The sequence below is a fragment of the Rhinoderma darwinii genome, chromosome 3 (assembly GCF_050947455.1).
Source record: "Rhinoderma darwinii isolate aRhiDar2 chromosome 3, aRhiDar2.hap1, whole genome shotgun sequence".
In the NCBI taxonomy this organism is placed as follows: domain Eukaryota; kingdom Metazoa; phylum Chordata; class Amphibia; order Anura; family Rhinodermatidae; genus Rhinoderma; species Rhinoderma darwinii.
The window spans coordinates 132,076,828-132,092,886 of record NC_134689.1 but is presented as its reverse complement, the minus strand read 5'-3'; the positions used below and the strand labels follow the sequence as shown (position 1 = coordinate 132,092,886).

General features: G+C 40.5%; 1 protein-coding gene across 2 annotated transcripts in view; it reads right to left on the bottom strand.

Moving 5' to 3' along the window:
- The window catches only part of CFAP54 (cilia and flagella associated protein 54), a 360,575-nt gene that overhangs the window by 282,134 nt on the left and 62,382 nt on the right, over nucleotides 1-16,059 (bottom strand). For both annotated transcript variants that reach the window (XM_075856765.1, XM_075856766.1), the window contains exons 9-15: nucleotides 13,896-14,094; nucleotides 12,029-12,127; nucleotides 10,552-10,664; nucleotides 9,432-9,597; nucleotides 8,399-8,481; nucleotides 4,219-4,353; nucleotides 2,514-2,664 (exon numbers count right to left, since the gene is read on the bottom strand). In XM_075856765.1, the coding sequence (XP_075712880.1) occupies nucleotides 2,514-2,664; nucleotides 4,219-4,353; nucleotides 8,399-8,481; nucleotides 9,432-9,597; nucleotides 10,552-10,664; nucleotides 12,029-12,127; nucleotides 13,896-14,094 (946 nt within the window). The remainder of the gene's footprint in view (nucleotides 1-2,513; nucleotides 2,665-4,218; nucleotides 4,354-8,398; nucleotides 8,482-9,431; nucleotides 9,598-10,551; nucleotides 10,665-12,028; nucleotides 12,128-13,895; nucleotides 14,095-16,059) is intronic.

Here is a 16,059-nt window from a genome sequence, read left to right as displayed (position 1 = left end):
ATCACAATTTAAGTTATGAACATGTCCTTTTTATTAATTTTCAATCAGTGGAATTTTTTTTTTTTTTAACATTCATACAGTTAAATGTATTAAATCTGCCAATACGGGTACCATACAAAGATGCTTACATGGGCCGAGTGAACAGTAGATATGGTCCAATTAAGTAAGCCCCTGACTAGTGGACAGAGATTAAAACCTTTTTTTACTATACATAAAATTTATGTTTAAATTAGGCTAAAAATGAAAAAATAACATGGAACGGTGGCGACAAACTGCCTGAAGTAATACTGACATATACAGGATTTCCCAGTTTGACATTTTGCATGTTTCACGAACTTTCAGTTGAGAAAAAGCTAAAAGGTTGGTACACGTTCTTTTTCAACTTCACATTAGAGTTGAAGGTAATATGTAGCAAGTTCACTTTGGCATCTAAGTCAGCTTGTTCTTTATCGAGATTTCAATATTTTAGAGCCGCGAAAGTCATTATTCTGAGCAGAGAGGGAAAATTCAGAGTGACATTGTCATTTCTCTGAAAAAAGCAAGAAGAAAAGTTCTATGAACCTCTTCTTAGGAAGTTCCTGAATTGTTTTTAGAAGACTCAAAATAAATCAATACTTTCCCCTGTATTTCAGTAAATATGAACATGGCACAAATGCAAAACACTTCTGGCTGAAGTGTACTGAAATGTCTCCTCAGTAGCTGCATGTGAGGTGACATCTATAATCCATTTCATAAACCAGTTATTATATATGTAAATTTGTGAATAGACTATGCCTTTTGGTGAAAACGTTTACAACTTTTGTCCTCAAAATGCACTGTATATTTCAAACAATTGTGCTCATGCATAAATAACGTATAGCAAGCTAATCTTAGGCTTATTGTGTACGGATCCTCGCCTTGTTAAACCAAAGAACTTTATAGTATAGAGTAATAGATTAGAGATCTGTATTATTTGTAATTCCATAATTCACTAGCTTCTCCTTCAACAAGCCAGAGAGATCCAAGGCTAGAGCAGAGAAGCCATGGGGAAATTCAGTCCTTAGTAGTTTCCCTGCAGTCCATTAATAACTGCCTCTTGCTTCTGCCCCATAGAAAAACTATCGTTTTCTGTACACAGAAGTCAATAGTTTGTTGGGCACTCTAAGGAATGTGATGTCCCTATGTCTGCTTTGGTTTTTACAGATAATGCACTTACCTGCTATATGAACACAGGCACCTTTAAAATTTCAGATACTAGCAATGATTCAGGGGTGCTGACACGGTTGGTGTAATGCTTGCAGTCGCTGACCGCCGGCATCCTCCACTTACCGTCAGCCGCAGGACTCTGGATCCCCGCGTTCTGCTCTCTACTACGGCCTGTGCCCGTAGGGTGCGCGCGCTCGTTCCCGTTCTTAAAGGGCCAGCACGCGCACCAGGAATATTGCTCCAAATCAATCGCAGCACACTCTGGAACTCTGCCCACTTCTTCAGTGCCTGAGCAATGTTGTGTCTAACTGTGTGTTAGTCTGCAAATTTTCCATAGTCTGTTCCTGTATCCAGTGTCCATGGCGACTTCAGTATCCGAGTCCGTGTCAAGTCCAGTGTCCGTGACTACTTCAGTATCTGTGTCCTGTATCCGAGACAAGTCCGATCATCCAGCACAAGCCAGCTTCCGATTATCCAGCACAAGCCAGCTTCCAATAATCCGTCAAAAGCCAGCTTCCAATAATCCGTCAAAAGCCAGCTTCCAACAGTCCGGCACAAGCCAGCTTCCGATAAACCAGGACAAACCAGCTATCCAGGTACTGTAGTCCTAGTGACTGTTACTGACATTTGTTTGGCCAGCTGCTACTCCGTTACGGCGGAGTGGCCCAGTGGCTCCACATTCCCCACAGCCGTGACAGTTGGCACTTATCTTTAAAAAGTCACGAAACTTTTATGGTGGAATTGTGGTGATGAACATACATTTTGGCTTTGCATATTTCATTTACGCCAAAATTGTCTATCTGCTTTCACCCCGCACTAGTTTTGCGGACCATGGGTACCTCAGTTCTTCTTTAGTGCGCCAAAACAGTGTTCACCCATACACGCTCTCAAAAAACTGCATTTTTAAAGACATGGTAGTATCTGCCTGAAACACTAGGTCCAAATTTTTTATCTAGTTACATGTTCTCCCCATTCATTGAGAACATGTAAGTAGGACGGCTACTACAGCTGCTGATTGTGTGATGAGCAGCCCATAGCAGAATCTGTATAAAAGGAGATGAAAACAAGCTGTCAGGACCTTTGACGATTGGTGGATGTTTGGGGGGGGTTTACCCAAAAGACATTGTACTATCGGACTTTCCTAGAGCGCAAGCAAGCAGGAAGGAAGGAGTAACATTCTGTTAAGTAATTATTTTATGTAAGCAACATATATTAGAAAAGGGGCTTATATTTAGAATTTTACACTCTGGGTCATTTTTTTTATTTTAGCTGGAATTTTGCTTTAAAGAATTCCCTTTTAATTACAGATAATTAAGTTGATGTTTTACCTGACTTTTTTCCACATTTTATAATGGTATCAGCCATACATTCAGCGATCCAGGCTAATCTCAACGCAGCTTCTCCTAATATAAGGGCATCTGTATGTATGATACTTGATTGTTGCATCACTTCATAGATGAGACAAAGAATATAGATCCACTGGAAGAAACATGAGAACAGTATGAAAAGAATGTACTTCAGTAATCACCTGATATTACATTATCAATATATGGTGGTCTACAAATCAGGATAGTAAGCATATGTAGCCTGTAGGTACAACTGACTGAGGCAAAGTGTCCGCCTTTCATGGCACTACACTATAATCATCTCGCACAATCTCTTTTCCTACAAAGTTGATCACATTCGGCTTCCTGCTCTTCATTCATATAGAAAGCAGAGAAATGTTGTGGCACACACACAAAAACGTAGAACTACCGTGTTTCCCCGAAAGTAAGACAGTGTCTTACTTTCTTTTTATCCCCAAAAGCCCCACTATGTCTTACTTTCGGGGTATGTCTTATATTGGAAAAAAATTGTCAAAAGATAAAGTTCCTACTTACCGAGAACTTCCCGGCCGTTGCCTTGGTGACGCGTCCTTGGTGACGCGTCCTTGGTGACGCGCCTCTCTTGACATCGGGCCCCACCTCCCTGGATGACGCGGCAGTCCAAGTGACCGCTGCAGCCTGTGATTGGCTGCAGCCTGTGCTTGGCCTGTGATTGGCTGGAGCTGTCACTTGAACTGAAGTGTCATCCCGGGAGGTCGGACTGCAGGAAGGAGACAGGAGTAATCGGTAAGTTAGAACTTCGATTTTTTTTTACAGGGATTTTGGGATCGCAAGTCACTGTCCATGGTGCTGAAACAGTTTAACTCTTTCAGCACCATGCACAGTGAATGTCTTCCGACGTCGCGGACCGGAAATTGTTTGGCCGAACCCGGTGAAGTTAGCTTCGGTTGTCGGGGTTCGCTCCTCGCAAAGACACTCCGTTTGGATGCTTGGAAACAGAAAAGCACATGGTGCTTTTCTGTTTCCATTCATCCTTTTGACAGCTGTTGCGCAAACACGCAGTTCGCACGGAAGAGCTTCCGTGCGACCTGCCTGGTTTTCACGCACCCATTGACTTCAATGGGTGCGTGATGCGTGAAATTACCGTATTTTAAGCAGGAGGCGGCATTGACAAGTGCAGGGGACGGCGCGGTGACGTATGGAGAGGGGGGCGGCGCGGAAGTGGGCACGAGGCGGCAATACCCCCGTGTTTCCCCGAAAGTAAGACATATGTCTTACTTTCGGGGTACGGCTTATATTAGCCGACCCCCCTGAAACCCCCGATACGTCTTACAATCGGGGGTGTCTTACTATCGGGGAAACACGGTAGTAAAGGTGGTGCAAGGCTAATTCAGCACTGCAGCCCCTTCATTATCGAGCTCAGTGGGGGGCCCGGCAGGCGGACACCCACCAATCAGAAGGTTATAGCATTATGGCATCACCTTCAATGCTGGGAATTACCCTTTAAGCTAGGGCCTTGGCTAGTAGGCTATAGTGAAGTTGTCATTTTTAACCGCTCAGTTCACTCTTTTCTTCTTTAGAAAATCATTTGAACTATCGAAAACTAACTGGCAGGTTTTCTAAGTTCCTAAGTAGAGGTGTGCACGACAGACCAATATATAAGCATCTCAGGTGGAAATAAAATCATACTACAGTTAATTAAACCTACCTTGCTATTCATTTCACATTTTTGTACAAATTTGGATCCATCTAATCCAGTTTGCATTCGCTGAACTCCAACTTTGCATTTTTGCCACAGAAATAAGACAACATCAATGACAATATCTCGGTCAGGCTGAACATCCTTGAAAGATCAAAAGGGTAAATCTTAAAAAAACAAACAAAAAAAAAAAACACAAAAAAAAAAACACGCAGATTCCATACAAGTTACAATACAATATGGTGAACACCTCCACTATAGAAATTTGATAGGTACCCCAAATTGTATTCCACCAAGCCTAATCTGTCCCATAGATTTTATTTCTGGATACAAGACTACCCATGGGTCATCTTAGATTAGATCAACGTAGCGAGCATTCCATATTCAGCCCAGACTGAGCACCTACTCATCATTACTTTGATTTATATGGATTCATGTGGCTGGCAGTGAACATTAATATAATATAGAGCAAGGTCAGGCTATATGGTTGAATAACCAAGCAGAATCCATTGAAATAAAAATAGTCATACAAATAAAAGGAGGACAGAAATATACACTATATAGAGATGTCAAAATAAGAGGACAATAGAGGCAGTAAGGATAAACATAAGGGAAGAAGTCATAGGGATGTACCAAGCCCACTGGCCACGGAGAAAGATAGGGAAGCTGTGGTAGAAATACTATTACAGCATTTATAGGGATTGTCACGGATCTCTCCAAGACTCCTAAATGTCAAATCTTCTTGCTATCCAGTGACAAATTATCTAGTTTTGCTTTATGCCTATAAACATTACCCATTAGGCACTACTTACACGACAGGGATTCTCGGCCGTGTGACAGCTGTTCTTTGATCGGACGTCACATGGCCGCAGTAGGAACAATAGACCCCAAATGGGGCTATTCACTGGGCCGAATTTTTTATGTAAAAAAAAGGGAACATGCCCGATTTTGGGCCGTTCTCCTGGCTGCACGGCTCCCATAGAAGTCTATGGGGCTATGTAAAGCACGGCTGTCACTCGGATATGATCCAAGTGACGGCGGTACATTCTGCCGCTCGCTCGCTTCTCCTCCTCACAGTGCGAAGTGCATGTGAGGAGGAGGAGGGTATTTTGTTGCTCCCTGTAGGGGAGCTGTGGCCGGGGATTCCGCTCCAGGAGAAGTCCCTGACTTCACGGTCCATATATGGACAGTGACTTTTCCTGGAGCGGTCCCCTACTCCTGAAGAGGAATCTCCGGCGCTGTGGCCGGTGATTCCGATCCAGGAGTAGTCCCTGACTTCACTGTCCATATATGGACAGTGAAGTCAGGGACTTCTAATGGAGCGCTCCCCTACAGGAAGGTAGGGGGTTGGGTGCCATCTATGGGGGGTGGCTATGTACAAGGGTGCTGTGTAGCACTACCTACGGGGGGCTGTGTGGTATTTCCTACAGGGGGGGCTGTGTGGCACTACCTACAAGGGGGGCTGTGGCAGTATCTACAGAGGGCAGTGTGTGGCATTATCTACAGAGGGCAAGGGTGTGGCATTATCTACAGAGGGCATTGTGTGGCAGAAAATTTACAAATTAAATGTATCCATTTTTAAAACAGACCGGGAAAATAATGGATGCAAAACAGGTCAAAATCAGCCGTTAAAAACGGAAACCCCCCCCTGGGACGGAAACTAAACAAATGCAAAACGGCCGAGAAAAACTGACTAAACGGCCATTTTTAATCGGCCAACACGCGGACCCTGTCATGTGAATAGAGCCTTACTCTATGAAAGTTTTGTAATAACCTCTATGAGAGCTAGAAGGGCGGCCATATTGGCTGCCTTGAAGTTTTGCCAAAAAGAGACATAACTCAATAATTATTGCGTTAAATTCGATGATAACTCTTCGATCTACGGCTGATTTTTTGGTACTAGGGTGAAAACTCTAACATAAAAAAGATAACATTGCTCATCTTGGCAAAAAAACTACCGGGCTTTTTTAACATTAGGATTTTATTTACTGATCTGTACAATATACGTAAATTATTTTAACACAATATTCAATGCATTGGATTCCATAGTATACAATCTAAATATATGGCTTGTGTATATTCTGATTTAGCGTTTTTTTTTTATATGATGTAGCAATTTCATTTATTAAATAAACATTAATGCAGCCTACAGAGCTTTTTGTGCCCTCACAATAGCAGAGGGATGGCAATCCCCATTTACAGTACACAAAGCAGTCCCAGTGATTGATTTCTATGCAGAACTAGACAAAACCTGTCAAGTTTCACGGATTTCTTGTCACTTTTACTGACTGTTTGCAGTGACGCATACTTTAATGGATTATCTATCACTCACAGCTTTCAATAATTTCTCATTTAAATTTCAGCTTCTATTTAAAAATAAAATGAGTGTCTACTTTTATTGTTAATGTCCACGTGCTCATATTTATATGGCTGGAGAACGGATTATTGTTACACTTAAGTGGGAGAAGAGCGTTCTTTGGTTATATTGGGTTCATCTTTATAGAGTTGTATTAGTGTATAATGTGTGATGAAATTTTAAGCAAATGGATTGAAGTTAAAATTATTTATAATATAATTTGCAGACATCTTCTATATGGACATGCTTATCCTTAATAAATCCTTGCAGGAGTTTGAGTTGAATTGTCAACATGATGATGCCATCAAAACATTGATCATAAAGAACACATAGCCCCTTTTTAGGAAAGCAACATAGTTGGTTAAAAAAAAAAAAAAAAAAAGCTATTCGTTTCAGGGGATGCATGCAAGGTAAATATGATCTCAAAGCATGTGGTGTAAATCTGAAAGATCATTCAGATAAGCCTCGTTGCTGTACTTAGTCAAGGCCCCCCCCCCCCCTCCTTTCCATTACCCCATATATAAGCAAAAGCTATTTAATAAGATTACAAATTTAATAGCATTACAAGTGATTTTCTTTCCCTGACCAGCATAACAGCAGCTCTTAGGCTACATGCACACGTGTATTAGGTGTGGATTTGCCACACAGATTTCCCTGCATAATACAGTTCTAGCAAAGTAAATGAGATTAGAAGTAATCTCATTCACACGTTGCAGAATTGTTTCGCACATAAATTGACCTGCAGTGCGGATTTTAAAAAACCAAAGCATGTCAATTTATATTGTTTTTCTGTCTCAGGATTGTATCTGATGAGTATATTTTAAAAAAACATATCAAAATCTGCAGCATCGAATCTGCACCTGTTTCCGCATCAAAAAATGCACCTAAAAACGCATCACAAAACGCAATATTAAGTACAGATTTTACCTGCGGAATTACCGGTTTTTACAGTCCGGTTTTTATGTGGATTTTCCGCATCCAAGTCCGTAACTTGGCTTAAAGGGGTTGTCCAGTGCCATAAAATTGATGGCCTATCCTCAACATAGACCATCAATATGTGATTGGTAAAGGTCCGACTCCCAGCATCCCCACCCATCAGCTGTTTTGAAGGGTCCGCCACGCTAGTAAGAGCACTGCTTCCCCTTCATTTCTACTGCTTGTATTATGAATTGTCAACACACTTGTAGCGGCACTTCACAGTATTACAGTCTTCTTCCATTCACTTCAATGGGAGAAGCCTGAAAAACTGTGAACCGCCGCTATAAGTGTGTCAGCGATTCACAGTGTGAGCAGTAGAAATTAAAGGGAAGCAGCGCTCGTACGAGAGCGCGGGCCCTTCAAAACAACTGATCGGCAGGGGTGCCAAAAGTCGGATAGGCCATCAATCTTATTAAACCGGAAAACCCCTTTAAGTGTAAAAATCCATGTTGACTCTAACCTTGCTGAGCAACTACTTTGTTAGGCCAAATTCACATGAACTTGGGGAAAGTCGGACGTGAAAAACGTGACTTTTTTCACGTCCGAGGTCACCCCGTACAGGTTCCGTTTTCACGGATCCCCATAGACTGGTCTATGGAGCGATCCGTGAAAACTGAACAAAATAGGACATGTTCTATCCCTCAACGGACCTTTCACATGATCCGCTGAAAGAACGGTCGTGTGAACAGCCCCATTGAAATACATGCGTCCGTGTGACAGCCGTTGTTTTAACGGCCGTACTCCACGTTTGTCTGAATTTGGCCGAGTCTGACATGTGAGATATTTTAGTTGTACAGATTTTTAGTGGAGTTAGGACATAATTCTTACTAGTAGTAAAACTGTAACAGACAATACCTGGGAAAAGCTACACACACATAAATATAGTGTCTCTGCCAGCGTGATGTGATCGTCTGAAGATCTGTTATCTACAGGTTCACCTGAAATGTAAAAGAGATCAATCCATTAACAATATAACATGGATTATTTCAAATATTCTGCAATGCACATGTGGTTATACATTTACTGCCTAGAACTTTTATTGCCTACTTCACCTCTGCCAAATAATTTTTTTTTTATCTTTTACATTTGTCTTCACGATCTGCAAACATTGCAAGACGCAGTTATTAGCCTTCAAAAGAATTACCATACAGTATTTTTCATGGTTTACCTAACGGTCCTTTCATTTGGAAGTACACTTGTTTACAGCTATTGTGATACGGATATTTAGGGAAAGATGTAATATGAGTTGTGAGTGTTCGGTGCTTTGTATGCAGACACCTTTCTTCTTCATTAAGAAACCACACACAAAATCAGTAAAGTACACAAGGAGTCTGCGGATTCTGAGCAGTGTTTAATGTCTTAAGATGCATAATCACTAGGAAACCTCATGCATATTTTAACTTGTCGGGTTGTCCCCTCAGAAGGGAAAACGTTAATCAGTTTGACTGGAAGCGCTCCATGCTTTAATGAGGCATCTTCACCTTCTTACTCTTGACTTTTTTTTTTACCCAGGAAGAACTTATTTAATGCGTTTAGTAGAGAGACCGAATCTTACAATGAACTAAAACACTTTAGAAAATATTCAAAAGGGTACAAAGTGTAAGTATTTTGAGTCAAACAGAAGCAAACAGTGAATATATTACGTTCAAACTTTGTCTGGTTTCCTTTATAAGGGCGCCATCTGGTGGAAACATTCAGTAATGGTAATACAACTAGTTTGAGCAAAATATAAATGATGAAAATACATAGCTGTAATTATTCCCAATAATTTCAACTCATACAATTCAGTACATGAAAATAAAGTTGATAAACTGCAATATAATGTATTTCGTGGGCAATACTTACTTTAAACAACATTTTCATATATTTTAAAAGTATTATACTGTACCTTGCAGTCCAATAATTCCAAGATAGTCGGGTAACTCAGCTATATTATTCTGTTTCACACTAACTTGTACATTGTGCTTATGTTTTTTCCCTGACAACAGAGGTTCGGCCGCAATAAGTATGTTTAGATCCATTTCTTCTTTCTTCCATTTTCTACTTTCCTTTGCCTAGTTGAAATAAAATAAAACTCTTATTGCAGAATAAATTTTTTAAACAAAAAAAAAAACATTAAAAAAATAAACACACGCATGCATACAAGTATCATATATATAGTTGTGGCTAGGTTTCCTCCGGGTACTCCGGTTTCCTCCCACACCCCAAAAACATACTGGTAGGGAACTTAAATTGTGAGCCCCAATGGGGACAATAAGTGTGGACCTTTGTACAGCGCTGTGGAATATGTTGGCGCTATATAAGTAACAGAAATAAATATCTTAGGAGAGGGCTAGATTCATATAGCTGTGCTAGATCTGAATTCTCTGCTCTGTCATGTGACAGTTGCCTCCATAGCAATGGATTGAGTAACACAATTTGTGCTATTCAATGCAACTACAACACTAAAGTAACACCTAAGTTGCAATAACTGCAAATGAATGCGACTTATAATGCTCAATATGGAAATCAGATTATAAAACCTGCACCCGAGCTCACACGGTCAAAGTCATCGTCTAGCATTTGGCTTAGTAACAAGCAAAAAGCAGTGAAGGTTCTGTGGGTGAAAAGATTCTGTATAAAACAGAAATCTCATATGGATTAAAGATATAACTGGAATACATTGATGTATTGAACCAGTTTTCGTCAACCGAGTTCTTTTTGGTTGTTTTCACACCACCGCATGTACTATAGAAATTGGATAGGCATTTGTAAATGGTAAAGCAACATGGATCAAAATACTCTAAAGAGTATGTAATAAAATGGAAGAGTACGCATTGAAATATCGAATTCTGATCTAAAGTAATGCTAACTCGTAAATCTCCTAATATTACATAGGTAATAGTCCAGTGGGACTCATATTCTTAGAGTTTATAATAAGGGGACATAACTCACATTGATAAACGTGGCAGGGAGGAAATAATGTACTGCATTACTGATCTAAATTCCAGACGGTTTTATTTTATTACCTGTAGAAATGAATATAATGGCGTTATAATGGCATCAAATGCTTCCCAGTGTTCATAGCTAAATGCCAATTTTGAAAACTTCACAACAGATTCTGCCGACACAGCATCCTTTTCTGAAACAGACACAAAAGAGACAAAGCAATGCAGACCTCCAACACACACATCCAGCACAATAGATAGCTCTGCTGCATTTCACAACTTTCTTATCGATATATCATCGGTCCCAGTGTGAATTGTTTGTGGCAGTAGGAACATTTAAACTCATTTTATACAATGTAATTCTGCCTTTGGCGGTGTCTGGCATCTTGTGAATCTTCAAGGATGCTTGGCAAAGGTTTGTTTTTAAATGATTTATTACTTTTTGCAGTACATTTATCTTATTGTACACGATTAAGCCATCAGTTATGTTACATGCTCTTTAGTCTGCTCCTTTGGTTCAAGACAGAGATAATCTATGAATAACATTCAGTCATAGAATTGTACCAGTAAAGAACACATGCAGATTTGGATTAAACAGACAGACAGACAGGAGAAAGCCCCTGTGCCACAGTATGTGGGCATCTCGCTTTCCAACAAAAATAAAAACCAACATGGCATTGGGTGCTGCACAAATTTTCACAGTTAGAAAGGGATCTATTTCTTCCCACATGTGGGAAGATTCAGCACCCACCTGCCTTTTCCAAACTTTTTCACTACGAATTTTTGAAGTTCTGCTCCATTTTCACTTGACTTGAAGAGAGATATATATATTATATATATATATATACATATATATATATATATATATATATTTGGCCTCCAGACAGTATAATGCCCTCATAGCTGCCCCCAGAGTATAATGCCCCCATAACGGTCCTGCAGACCATATAATGCCCCCATAACGGTCATCCACACAGTATAATGCTCCCATAGCTGCCTCTACATAGTATAATGCCTCCATAACTGACTTCCATGCAGTATAATGCCCCCATAGCGGCAGCCCACACAGTATAAAGTCCACCATAGCTGCCCCCATGCTGTATAATGCCCCCACAGCTGCCCCCAATAGTGCCAGATAAAAGTAATAATATAGGTACCCACCTAACCCCGTTCCAATGACGAGTGGAGGAGATCCCTCTGGTCTGTGCAGCTCGGCGCAGACAGGCGCGATAACATTACTGCCTCACGTCCAGCAATCCATAGTGAATGGTAGAGCAGGGACCTTACGGTCCCCTGCTCTACCCTTGGAATCAGCTGTATCTGCATTCTGAAAATGCAGATACAGTTTCAACTGAGATAAAATAATTAATTGATAAAACCGAAATTCGCAAGAGCACGACGATTAATTGCGCTGATTTTTTATTTAGATTATTTTTTTGATTTGCCCAGCCCTAATATATATATATATATATATATATATATATATATATATACACACACACACACACACACACACGAGATACTAGTTCACAGTTTTATACCAATAAAAAATATTCACCCTGCACTGCTAGTTCCAGAAGAGAGGGCTCTTTCAGCAGTTTACACAGTTCACTTTGGGGAGTACCCCGCATATTCCGTTCACCTTTGTTGCCTCCCCCTAAAGCAAATGATAAACAATGAAGAATTATCTTACAGTTAATGACAGTACAGAGTAGAGTACTAAGCAATTTTTGTGTTTTTCATAAAGTACATATATATTGGATAGACAATAAATATATATATATATATATATATATATATATATATATATATATATATATATATATATATATATATATACACACACATATATATATATATACACATATACATATACATATACACACACACACACAATTTTTGACAGTACCAATACACGGTGAATACTAAATCCCATTACAAATAGGAAATCAGCCATTTTCATGTGTAATGCCCCCCCTCCCCTTCTGTTGCAAATTACATTACTTCTAGTCCCACTGATTCCAGCTACCTATGACCAAGTGGACTTGCACCATAAGGGTATGTGCACACACACTAATTACGTCCGTATTTGACGGACGTATTTTGGCCGCAAGTACCGGACCGAACACAGTGCAGGGAGCCGGGCTCCTAGCATCATACTTATGTACGATGCTAGGAGTCCCTGCCTCGCTGCAGGACAACTGTCCCGTACTGTAATCATGTTTTCAGTACGTGACAGTTGTCCTGCAGCGAGGCAGGGACTCCTAGCATCGTACATAAGTATGATGCTAGGAGCCCGGCTCCCTGCACTGTGATCGGTCCGGGACTTGAAGCCGAAATACGTCCGTCAATTACGGACGTAATTAGTGTGTGTGCACATACCCTAACATGGAAATACTGCTAGAAATAGGTCACATGTGAACATTGCCTAATAGACTTTACAATTGTATCTACAGATAATAACTCAAACAGGTAGGCTCCACCCATATAGCCATAAGCAGGTTCCCAATCCTTGGCTTGAACTACCTCCCTATGTTCAAAATCAGTGCTTACTGTCAGTAAATGGAAACATTTACAATTCACATTTAGATTCTGAAAACTCACCTAGTCTTAGTCTTACTCCCGTTGTAACAGGTGCTCTGCTGTATCATTCTAGCCAATCCTCTGCGAGTTAAAAACACAGAGGCAATACAAGTCTCTGCCCTGGACTCAAGAGTGATATACTACACTGCTACTTGTAACAAACCCAGCAGCTGTGTCAGTAGCACTTACAAACTTGTTTTTAAGCTTCTTAATGTAAAGAATAAATGTTTCTATTCACTGACAGGAGGCAGAGATCTTGGAAATGATGAGGACTTGAAAAATAAAGTATATCCGAAAGTTGCATCAGTCATTATACTACACTTTATGCTTTACTTAAAGAAGAATGGACATAATAAACTCATTGGAAATGCTTGTTCCCACACAATAAAAGCACTAAACACTACCTAGCGGCTTACGGCTCTGGCTAATAGAGAAGGATCCAGTGTTACCTCCGTCTACCAGCGAAGAATGCCCCAACAGATGATTAAAAAAACTGGGCTTTCTTCTAAACTAGAAAGCCAAATATCATAAAACATAACATATAAATTACTGTATATTGTAATATTATATTTTCTTTAGATGTTCTTGCATTTTGGTAGTCATAAACGCTTGGTAACTTAATATATATATATAGATGCATATAGGGATTCTCACATAGGTAATCTCATCTGCCTTTAGGCAGCACCCACACCTCCAGAACTACAGTATTTGCCTGCTTCCATGTTAAAAGTAGTGGATTCAGGAGTATTAGGATCTATTGAGCTAAGGGGGTGTCCAGCACTAGCTGTAGAATATCATTTTCTGTTATTTTTTTTAGTAACGTAAATAATGACAATTATTACCTGAAAGGATATCAATGCCAGCAAAAAAAAGTTCTGTTATCACATCATGTACTTCTGGTTCATCAGGCAACGGTGGTCCAGCCTGCAACACTCTTCTATTGCTATCCGTCAGGGCTTCAAGTATAGCAAGGAACTGGGCTGAATTGTTTCCAAACATCTCTGCCAGAAGTCGTTCAGTACTAGTACGAGGCCATGGTAACTGGGGTTAAAACAGCAGACATACTTTATTAAGATAGACTGTGGCCTATTACACCATTTCATAAAATCATTGGAACACATTTAGGGGGAGTTCACACTGAGTTTTTTTGACAAGTTTTTTTACGCGGAAACCACGTCGCAAAATGCGTAAAAAAACGTCCGAAAATGCCTCCCATTGATTTCAATGGGAGGCAGAGGCGTTTATTTCCCACGAGCGGTATAAACGGCTCACGGGAAAAAGTGACATGCCCTATCTTCCGCGTTTACGCCTCTGACCTCCCATTGACATCAATGGGAGGCAGAGAAAGCGTATTTCGCGGCGTTGTACGCCCTCGGCGCTCAATGGCCGCGGGCGAAAAATGCAGCGAAAAATCGGCGTGCAGGGAGAGGAAAATCTGGCTCAAACTTCCAAACTGAATTTTGAGGCAGATTTTCCTCCTGCAAAAACCTCAATGGGAGGTCAGAGGCGTAAACACCCGAAGATAGGGCATGTCCCTTCTTTCTCCCGCGAGACGGTTTTACCGCTCATGGGAAAAAGACGCCTCAGCCTCCCATTGAAATCAATGGGAGGCATTTTCGGGCCGTTGACGACGAGTTTTGCAGCGCGGTTTCCGCGTCAAAAAACTCAGTATGAACATACCCCAAGGGTATGTTCACACGCAGTGGCCAGAAACATCTGAAAATACGGAGTGGTTTTCAGTCGAAAACAGCTCCTGATTTTCAGATGTTTTTGTAGCAACTCGCGTTTTTCGCGCCATTTTTTACGGCCGTTTTTGGAGCGGTTTTTTAATTGAGTCAATGAAAAACGCCTCCAAAAACGTCCCAAGAAGTGTCCATGACTTCTTTTGACGAGCCGTCATTTTACGCGCCGTATTTTGACAGCGACGCGTAAAATAAAGGCTAATGGGAACAGAACATCGTAATTCCCATTGAAAGCAATGGGCAGATGTTTGTAGGCTTATTAGGGGTGTTTTTTCAGGCATAATTCGAGGGGTAAAACGCCCGAATTACGTCTGAAAACAGTGAGTGTGAACATACCCTTACAGTAGCAAGAAAATGTAAATGAATCGGTTGGAATTTCCTGGATTTCTGCATTCATTACGAATAAAATGTGGTCTGATTGTTATCACAACTATAGACAAACACAATGTAACTAAAACCAATAACACAAACAGATGTGAGGTTTATGTATTTTATAAGCCGTAGATCTCCTTTAGCAGCGATCATCTCCACCAAACGTTTCCTGTAGCTGCAAATACAACAATGTTGAAGAGAAATTTTGGACAATTCCTCCCTGCAAATGCGATTCAGTTCATCAATATTTCTGGGATACATTGCATGAACAGCTCTTTCATGCCACAGCATCTCCATAGTGTTAAGGTCTGGACTCTGACTCGGCCATTTCAAAACACAAATCCTCTCTTTCTACAATTCTTTAGTTGATATACACCGTGTTCCAAATTATTATGCACATTGGATTTAAGGGTCATAAACGTTTAATTATTAGTTTTTCAATTAAACTCACGGATGGTATTGTGTCTTAGGGCTCTTTGGATCATTGTAATCAATCTCAGACACCTGTGATAATTAGTTTGCCAGGTGTGACCAATCAAAGGAAAACTACTTAAGAAGGACGTTCCACATTATTAAGCAGGACACAGGTTTCAAGCAATATGGGAAAGAAAAAGGATCTCTCTGCTGCCGAAAAGCGTGAAATAGTGCAATACCTTGGACAAGGTATGAAAACATTGGATATTTCAAGAAAAGTTAGGCGTGATCATCGTACTGTGAAAAGATTTGTGGCTGATTCAGAGCACAGACGAGTTTGTTCAGATAAAGGCATAATGAGGAAGGTTTCTGCCAGACAAATTAATAGGATTAGGAGAGCATCTGCTAAAATGCCATTGCAAAGCAGCAAACAGGTATTTGAAGCCGCTGGTGCATCTGGAGTCCCGCGAACCTCAAG